The 10,365-nt window shown below is 38.4% G+C and overlaps 1 protein-coding gene across 1 annotated transcript; it reads right to left on the bottom strand.

The window, feature by feature from the left end:
- Nucleotides 1-8,999: 8,999 nt before the first annotated feature.
- On the bottom strand, nt 9,000-9,960 carry LOC110739428. Its single transcript, XM_021919888.1, has 2 exons — nt 9,662-9,960; nt 9,000-9,552 (listed from the first exon to the last, which is right to left on the bottom strand). The coding sequence occupies exons 1-2, from the start codon at nt 9,958-9,960 to the stop codon at nt 9,000-9,002; spliced, it is 852 nt and encodes a 283-aa protein (XP_021775580.1).
- Between the last annotated feature and the right edge of the window lie 405 nt (nt 9,961-10,365).

Raw genomic sequence — 10,365 nt, forward strand, 5'->3', positions numbered from 1 at the left:
TGTGATTAATTTGGGAATTGTGTTAATTTATTGTTGAGATTAAAGTGGTTAGTGAAGGTTTGCATGTGTGTAATTCGATTAGGCCTTGAGAATTATGCTAGATTGCATTGTAATTGCTAATGACACGAACAATTGATTTAGGAATTGCAATTATCGATTGGTTTTTATTGTGATTCTCTTAGTTTGTTATTCATAGTGAACTCTAGCTTAAGAGTTAGGAGATAGCTCTTTAATTCCAATTGATTGCTCTTATCATTTGTCTTCACAACATTTGATTGGCATGCTCTTCCCAAGTTGTTACAATTGCCATAATTACTTGTTGATCCCCGTTTCTAGTGTTTTATTTTGTGGGTTATTTGTTTCGTTAGTTGTTAGTATTCTCTCTTACCTTCGTCTTTGACCTAGCTAAGGCGCATAATTACAAATGCTTAAACATTACCTTTCCTTTGGGTTTGACCCTTGACTTGCCTCTATACTCATATTTAGATTTGTTAAGTGTTCATAAATTTAGTTTGACCGAGGAAGATTAGATAACGACCTAGTTTTCTCCTCTCATCAACCTCGCATTAGTGTGGGCCACAACCAAGTTAAGACATTACATGCACGTGTATACAGTCTTTGTAGTTTCTTGAATGGATCCACTCAAGTATTTGTTCGAAAAATCTAAAATATCAAGGTGGATAGTCAACCTAGCCCAATTTGATGTAAGATTCATGCCTTAAAAGACCATTAAAGGATCCGTGGTCTCGGACTTCTTCGCGGATTTTCTAGTAGAGGATTCGACACTAATACATGACAGCCAATTTCCAGATATAGACTTGATGGTTACAGAAGATGATACTTGGACTTTATACTCTTACGGAGCCTCAAACCAAAAGGGATGTGGCGTTGGAGTACTATAAGTATCACCTACAGAAGAGCATGTTCCAATCTCCATAAAGTTAGATTTCGGCGTTACCAACGACGCTGCTGAATACGAAGCTTGTGTGGTAGGCCTCAAAACAGCTTTGGCATTGAGAGTGAAGAAATTGCGAATATTCGGAGACTCTTCCTTGATCATCAATCAAATATCTAAAAGATGGAAAGTAAGGAGTGAAAGTTTAGCCCCTTACCAAACTTACCTGGAGACTCTCACCAACCAATTAGAAAATAAAGGTAGAATACACATATCTAGCTACCTAGAGAGGAAAATTAATTTGCTGATGCCTTGCCAAGACTAGCCTCAATGGTTAGAAGTCTTGCGGAGATCGAGCAAATGCCTCTAACCATAGAAAAAAGGCATAAACCGGCTTACATTCAAGCCATAGAAGACGATGAAGAAGAAGAAGAAGAGCCACGGTATACAGATATACTTAATTATGTCACCAAAGGAAAATATCCTCCTCATGCTGACAAAAGAGCTAAATGAGCATTAAGACTCTTGGCTTCCCAATATGTACTCATAGACAACGAGTTACACAAAAGGGTACCTAAGGGGTCAAGCACTCTTATGTGTAGAGAAAAAGGAAGCCCAAAGAACTATGAGGATAGTCCACGAAGGAATTTGTGGAACTCATGTTAATGGAAAAATGCTAGTCTAAAAGATAATGCGAGAAGGATATTATTGGACTACCATGAATAGGGACTGTCATCAATATGTAAAAAGATGCCCTAAATGCCAAATATATGCTAACTTGCAACATGTTACTCCATCTCTACTCTACACCTACATTTCACCATGGCCATTTTCAACATGGGGAATTGATATTATCGGTAAACTTACCCCTTCTGGAACAGGAGGTCACGAATACATTCTAGTAGCAATTGATAACTTCACGAAGTGGGTCAAAGCATAGTCATATGCTAAGCTCACTGCAAAACATGTAGCACTCTTTATCGAAAGGAACATTATTTGTCGATATGGAGTCCCACATGAGATGATAAGTGACAATGGAACTCACTTTCAAGCAGAATGCGAAGAATTGCTACAAAAATATGGTATTCAACAGCATCACTCTTTGATAGGCCGTCGTCGAGCCTACCAAAGATAAAGTCCTATCTTGGTCTCACTAGATAAAAGCAAGGGTAAGAAAGGGTCGAACCCAAGAGAGGAGTTGAATCAACCACCGAGATACTATCGTTTAAAGAAGCTAAATGAAGTCAAAATTGGTTTGGTTTTATGTAGCATGTACTAATCAAATCAACTAATACTAAGGGGTGATTAATAATAATTAGAGAGTTCTAGGGCTCGGGATATACCACTCAATTTTGTCACAAATCACAAATGGCATAGCAAACAATGGTAACTTAAGGGGATAATATAGGGGAAGTCATCTAAAGCACCCAACCACTCTCTCAAGCTAGAGGGATTACTTGAATCACGAATATAACCTACTCTCGTAGTTACAAAGCGTAAAAGCATAATCACGATGACAAAAACATTCCCTTGACTGGAAATTCCTATTCTCATGGCATTTCAAGTCAATTAAGCATAAGGGAGCTAACTCAAGTTCATCACTCGATCCTTCGTTGAGAAAGCTTAGATAATAGTTCTAGCAATGGCCATATACAAGAACTAAGCAATTAAACCAATTAAGCTCAACTAATTAACACCCAACATTACCAAATTAACACATGCAACAAGTAATTAGTGAATACATTGAGGGTTTTACCCAAACCCTAGAAAGTTAGACTACTCACAATCCATGGAGATTAAAGCAATTAAGGAATTCAAGTAACTCATGAACAAGATTTAACAAAAGATTAAGCTAAATAACAATCTAAGAATACAAGAATTAAGCAAGATAATTAACAATCAAAGCAATTAAAATGGAAGAGAAGAGTGAGAAAATGTTACTTGAAGCTTCAACTTGAATAATAATGGTGGAACTTGTCTTCTACAATGATTGAGATTGAAATTTCCAAGCTATTAATTAAAATCTAACTAATGATTTGAGAATATTTGTGTTCTACAATAACAAATTAAGAGAAGGCACTCCAAACTTGGATCCCCCGTACAAAATGAGCTAAGAAGAGTATTTATAAGACCCCCAAATAAAGAGAACGAAGAAAACAAGAGTCCGGCTCGTCTCCAGGTCGGCACGGACATGCCAAAGGTTGCACGGACGTGCAGACCTATTAAAATACTAGCAGTAGCTACTGCATGACCTTGCACGGGCGTGCTTCATTCGGCACGGATGTGCTACTTATTGGCACGGACGTGCAAACCTTTTCTAGCGAAATAGCTTATTTTCGGAAGGTCATAACTTCTTCGTTACTCATAGGAATAAGGCATGTGACCAGTCGTTGGAAGGCTCTTGAGATGAACTTTAATCTCCTATTTGAATAACTTCAAAATGTTGAGTGGAACAAAAGTTATGGTCAGTTGAAGTTGACCTTAGTGCAAAACTCATTCCAAAACTTTCCAAAAGCTTTTCATTTCTCTTTAAGGCACTCATCCTTCTTCCTCCATTGCTCTATAAACCAAGATTTACCTTCTCCTTGTTCACTCATGCTTGATCACGTCCATATATAGTGCTAACAATAGCTACATTACATCAAAAACACAAACAATCGGTGAAGCATGGATGGTGCAAAATTTGTATAAAAATAGGATAAATAATGAACTTTGATGTCGAATAATTACGAAAACAAGGTTCAAAAGTACCCTAAAATCATACCAAATAACAAGTTATCAAATCCCCCCAAGCTAAGCTTTTGTTAGTCCTCGAGCAAAAAAAAACATGTCAAATCAAGAAGGTAGATAACTTGCTAATGATCAATACAAGGAGTGGTAAAAAAGAGGAAACACAAAAACACAAATCCGCATAGTAACAACCATAAGCACTTTTAGCACAAGTGAAAAGAAATTTAAACCCCTAAGTCGCCTAAGAGGACGAGTTTTTTTCTCGTGAGGGTTTCCATTGAGCTTAACCCACAACTCACACAAACCACAACACATCATAAAAAATCATGCATACAATTTCAATGTTTTATTTTTCTGCCCAAGTCAACTCATCGTTATATGAGACACAAGCAAGACAAGTGAACAACTTTCAAGAATTACCAATCATACAAATGTACACATGAGTTGGGGGTAAAGAGAAAAACTAAGAAAGGTTGCACTAGGATACTTCTTTAGACCTTTTACTAGTTCATTAGAGCACATCTAGATATTCCAAAGTTGCAACAAGCCCTTTTTCGGTTATAAAATCTCAAAATACAAGTCCACCTCCCAAAATGCACTCCCAATCCCCTTTAACTACACTCTAACTTGGGAATTTACACAAGAAACATCAAAATAGACAAAGTGTGGGAGGCGTCCACAAGTTGACCTCTAAATAAGAAAAAGTTAAAATTTTGAAAATTTTGGAGGAGTTTTTTTATCTCCCTTTCTATTTCTATATTTTTTTTCTTTTGATTTCTCTTTTTTTTTTCTTTTTCTTTTTTTTTTTACATTCATTGCCCTCGCCTCTTTTAACTGTGAGCGGCTCTTTCTTTTTTTTTTTGGAAAATAAGATTTTATTACCAAAGAGAGAAAGTTACAACTTACAAAAGCTAAGTTATAACTACCACCAGAACACCGCAAGACCTGAAAAAAAAAAAACAGGCCAACCCGAAAACCAGTTCTAGATCCAATCCTAGCCACCTTCTAGGAAGGGTTCTTGGAAGGGCCTAGAACAAGCTGGACTCAGATTTCCAGCCACCTTCTAGGAAGGGTTCTGGAAACCAGGACCAGACAACAACACAAGCAACAAACAACAAGGCCATACACTCAAAAACCACCAAAAACAACAATCAGAAGCAGACAGTCAGTAGAGCAGAAACAGCACAGACAACAGACAGAGCCAGCAGCAGGAGAAGACAACAGACAGCAGACAGCAGAGCAACAACAGACCAGACCAGGAGCAGACAACAGACAGCAGACACCAGGAGCAGACAACAGCTGCACACAGCACCAACCAGACCAGAACAGCAGAGCAAGCAACAGACCAGACCAGCAGATGCATACAGCAGCAAAGGCAGCACACAAAACACTCCTGCCAGCAACAACAAAAACAACAACAGATGTAACTGGGATTCACAACAGCAAGAGAATAAAAGCACCAGCGAAACCCAGCACCAAATAAAGAGCCCAACGAGCAACCAAAACAAGACAAATAAACAATAACCCCAAGAAAAAGAAACCAAAACGCAAACACTAGGAGCCAGAAACAAGCTCCTAAGCGATCAAATATTTGCTTCTCGCTGGGATTCTACAAACTGAATGAAAGACAATATCCCTAACTAGAGCATCAACAGATTTGCAACAACCAGTAAAAAGAACTGCATTCCTTTGTATCCAAATACCATAAACTGTTTCAGTGAAGGCCACCTAGATCACTTTGTTTTTCAATCTGGAACTTCTGCAGATTTTCTTCATCCAATCAACCTCATCACTAAACTGCTGAACAGGCTTGGAAACATGTAAGATATCCAACACCTTGCTCCAAACCTTCCTAGAGAAATCACAATCAAAAAATAAATGTTGAACACTTTCATTGCTATTCAGACACAAGAAACACCTTGGATCACAAGAAATTTTCCATTGAAGCAACCTATCCTTAGTGACAAGCCTATTCCACAAAGCTAGCCACAAGATAAAACACTTTTAGGAGTTGCTAAGTTATGGAAAATAACTCTCTTCCAAGGAACTTTAGGCACTTGAGGCCTAATAGCAGCATAAAGCTTCTTGATTTTCAACTTGTTGCCCTGTATGAAACCATCCCATCCCCCTTGATCATTCACAACATCTCTACAACTCAAAATCTTCTTCAAGAACCAAGAACATCTAGTAGGGGTAGGGGTGGTCCAACAATCTTTATGCTTGAAGTAGTAGATATGAACCCACTTAACCCAAAGATTATCAGCCTTGTGAGCAATATCCCAAAGTAACTTAGTAACAGCTGCTTTATTCCACTCAGGAAGAGAAACCAAGTTCCAGCCACCACAAACATTATGAAGGCAGACATTATTCCAAGCAACCAAAGATTTCTTAGCAGGGGCAGAGGATCCAGTCCAAAGAAAACACCTGAACCTAGCCTCAATCTCTTTCAGAATTTTCTTCGGTAGAATAAAAATTTGAGCCCAATGAGTCTGAATACCAAACAACACACTCTTCACCAATTGAAGCCTCCCATCATAGGACAAGTGTTTAGCCATCCACCCTTGGATTCTAGCAGTAACCTTTTCCACCAAAGGCCTACATTGAGCAATAGTAAGCTTCTTGGAAGAGAGAGCGACCCCAAAAAACCTAAAAGGAATGGTACCTTGAGAAACACGAAGAAGCTCCCTCAACTCTTTATGAACATCAACAGAGACCCCTCCAAAATAGACTTCACTTTTATCAAGATTAGCAGAAAGCCCAGAGGCACCCGAGAATTTCGAGAAGGCTTGGAAGAGAAGTTTAACAGAAACACTATCAGCTCTAGAAAACATCAATAAGTCATCAGCAAACATCATGTGAGTTAGGTTCAACTTTTCACATCTAGGGTGAAAGTTAAAATCGGGAGTTAACCTAAGCTCATCAAGGCATCTGGAGAGGTATTCCATACCAATAGCAAAGAGAAAGGGAGACATAGGGTCACCTTGTCTTAACCCTTTCTTAGCCTCAAAAGGAGGGGCAGGAAAACCATTAATAAGAATAGAGTAAGAGACAAAAGTAAGACAATTCCAGATCCAATCAACAAATCTCTAAAGGAAACCAAGCTCCTGCATGACAGTGATCAAGAATCCCCACTCAACTGAATCATAAGCTTTCTTCAAATCCACCTTAACCATACCCCTAGGAGAGATAAATTTGTGATCATAGCCTTTGATAAGTTCAGTTGCAAGAAGGATATTGTCACCAATGTGCTTTCCTGGAATGAACCCTGCCTGAGCATCATCAATCACCTCACCAATGACAGCAGCAAGCCTAGCAGTTATGACCTTAGAAATGAGCTTATAGACCATAGTACAACAGGCTATAGGTCTAAAATCCTTAACATGAGAAGCAGAAAGGACTTTAGGAATCAGAGTGATAGTTGTGCAATTCCATTGCTTAGGAAAAGTCCCTTTAGTGAAGAAATCAATAACACTAGCATAAATATTATCTTTCACAATATTCCAAGCTCTCTTAAAGAATAAGGAGTTAAAGCCATCAATACCAGGAGCTTTATTGTTATCAATTCCCTTACGGGCAACATCAAATTAAGCATGAGAAATAGGCGTAATGAGGTAGCTCTAAGCAGCAAAGCTAAGCTGCTTACCCCTCCTTATAGTGACAAGGTCAACAGCAGGGAGCCAAGGAGCTTGAGTCCCTAAAAGAGACTTATAGAAAGAGATAATTTCATGAGAAATAGCATCTGGATCCTTGAGCAACACATGATTAGAATCAAAGATGGAGTCAATTCTATTCCTTGCTTGTGTAGTCTTCATCACAGAGAAGAAATAGTGAGAATTGCCATCTCCAAGCTTAACCCAGTTGATTCTAGATTTTTGCTTGAAGATGCTTTCCTGAATATCATTCCAGTGTTTGACAACCTTAATAGCATCAGATTCTTTAGCATATAAATCCAAATAATCAGGATTCTTGGCCATTAAGTTTTTAATTTTAGAAAGCTCAACATTGGCCACACAATCTTTTCCTCAATGTTACCAAACTGCTTGCTATTAAGAGACTTGATACTAGACTTCACAGAATTAAGCTTCTGCCAAACAGAACTACCAGAACCCCAAGCCTGCGAAACAGTATCAAGAAAATCAGGGTGATCAGCCACACAGTTTAGAAATCTGAAAGGTCTACCTTTCCCATCAGGGCCAGAACAAATATCCAACAGAACTGGACTATGGTCAGATAAAGAATGAGGGAGATAGACAGTCTCCACATGCCCATTATGCCACTTATTATGCCACTTATTACACAAGATACAAATAGATACAATTCCCTAATAGAGTTTCATTATTTTGGGGAGGAGGGGAGGAACATCAAGGGCACAAGGAACCGCAATTCGATTCAAACATATCCTACTTTGGGCAAATTTGACAATATCCTACGCTAGACGTGCAATTGAGCATTCATCGGTTTCCATTTCATATACTCTAATGAAATCAAGATTAATAAGCCTCGAAATGACCCCAACTCTAGCATACACCCTTTTAAAAGAACTTTTACTCATCACTCAAGAGTCAAGAAAGCAAATCATATAAGCATTGTCATTTGAGTCTCACCCTTAGGCATTTTTTCGGGTTTTTTTTTTGTTCATTTTTTTTACTGCTAGAAAGCAAGAATATTTACAATGTTAAGTTAAGCTAATCATAAAAATAAAACATAAATTACATCTAAATAAGGAGAGAAGAGAAGTATTCACACATGATCAGAAGTTTGGATTTAAAGGAAGCAAGTTTGGATTTAAGGGCTTTGGATTAAAAAGGGAAATGAAACAACCAAAACAAACAAAACAAAAATAAACCAAAATTCCAAGGAATGAAAATGACTCCCCCCCCCCCAAGCTGTCATAAACATTGTCCTCAATGTTAAGCAATAAAAGCATATAAAAAGGGGGAGAAAGAAGACTAACTCAAGGATCGGGCCTTCTTTGAAGCTTGAACCTCCTTGGTATCTTTGTTCTTGTTGGTTTTTGTTGGAAGACTTTAATTTCACTTTTTGTTTTTGTTGTTGTTGTTGTTGTTGTTGTTGTTGTTGTTTTTTCTTTTTAACAACTTAATCCATACAAAAAAATACTCGAGTTGCCTCCCGGAAACGCTTCTTTAGCGTCACTAGCTTGACGACATTGCGCTATCCGTAATTAGGGAGGGTCAAGACACACCTTTTTGACCCATCTCATTGTTCCCACACACTTGCCATTTTCCTTAGGCAAAACAACCACATTGCTATCATCACTAGAAATGCAATCAAATAATTTCTCCATCAACTTAATCTTGTTTCTTTTTTTCTTATTGACCCTCTTTTGCTTTTTCACCTCCAAAGCATGAGTCAATTATTGTGGCTCCTCCATGTCTTCTTTCAAAGTATTAGCCAAAACATCGATCTGATGAACTTGTTTCATTATGGGCTCACTTGAAATTTCCGGAAATGAGAAGAAAATATTTTCATTCCCAACATGCAAGCTAAGTAGTCCTTGTTTCATATCAATGTTAACACCCGCGGTTTTAAAAAAGGGCCTACCCAATATGAGAGGTGCTTTGGAATCCTCATCCATCTCCATGATTACAAAATAGCAATGCATAAGAGCCTTCACCACTTGAATCGGGATGTCCTTTAAGACTCCCAATGGGATTTTTACCGAGTGGTCGGCTAGTTGGATTGACATTTTGGTGGGACTTATATCCCCAAGATTCAACCTTGTAACCATAGAGAGAGGCATAAGGCTAACACTAGCCTCAAGGTCACACAACGCATTTGTTGATTCAAGATCCCCAAGCTTCACCGGTGTAGCAAAACTACCGGGGTCACCAAACTTCTCGGGAAGCTCATTTTTAGAAATATCACTTATCTCCGTTGGAAGGAAGATAGAATCACTCTCCTTAAGCCTACTTTTTAGTAAGAAAATCTTTCAAAAACTTTGCATATGTAGGCATTTGTAATAAAGCATGAAAAAGTGGAATGTTTGATTGAAGTCCTTTCATTTCATCAAGGGACTTGGAAAGTTTCTCATTTAGCTTCTTCTCTATCATTCGATGAGGGAATGGAATACGAGGCTCATATGCTTTCAATGGAGCTTGGCTATGCACTTCTCCCTCGTCTCTCTTTAAGGCACCCTCATCACTCAATTTTAAGCTTCCTCTCGCTTCCTCACTCACTTCATTTACAAACTCACTTTCATCTACCCAACAATATCCCTCACCTCCTTTTTTGGTGACCTCTTCTCTCATAATTGGAGCTTCATACCCTCCTTCCAAAATCAAGGTGATTAATTTTGCATGCTCTTTTGGATTCATTACCGTTGTGCTTGGAAATTAACCACCGGGGTTAGAAGGGCATCCAACTTGATGCACAATTTGAGATAATTGACTTTCAATCATATTATTGTGTGCTTGGAGTTGTTGAATTGAGCTACTAACTTCCCCATTGATCTTGATTTATTGGGTCATGAACGTTTCCAAAACGGATTCAATGTTGGATTTTTGAGGAGGAGGGGCTTGATTGTATTGGGTTCTTTGTTGGACATTGTCTCTTTGGTTGGGGTGGCTATGGGGAGCTTGTTGTTGTAAATGGGGTTGATTGATATTGTTTTGAGGAGGAGGAACTTGGTTGTAATTGTTTTGAGGAGGGGGTGCTTGGTTGGGTTGTTTCCATACAAAATTTGGATGTTGTTTCCAACCTTGGTTATAGGTTTGAGAGTA

Source organism: Chenopodium quinoa, unplaced genomic scaffold, assembly GCF_001683475.1.
Source record: "Chenopodium quinoa cultivar QQ74 unplaced genomic scaffold, ASM168347v1, whole genome shotgun sequence".
Classification (NCBI taxonomy): Eukaryota; Viridiplantae; Streptophyta; class Magnoliopsida; order Caryophyllales; family Amaranthaceae; genus Chenopodium; species Chenopodium quinoa.

Bases quoted from the DNA above. Each gene is read 5' to 3' on its own strand.
- LOC110739428 (XM_021919888.1), bottom strand. From the start codon at position 9,960: ATGAATCCAAAAGAGCATGCAAAATTAATCACCTTGATTTTGGAAGGA. The intron at 9,553-9,661 runs GTCCCTTGATGA...ACTAAAAAGTAG, and splicing joins CTAAATGAGAAACTTTCCAA to GCTTAAGGAGAGTGATTCTA.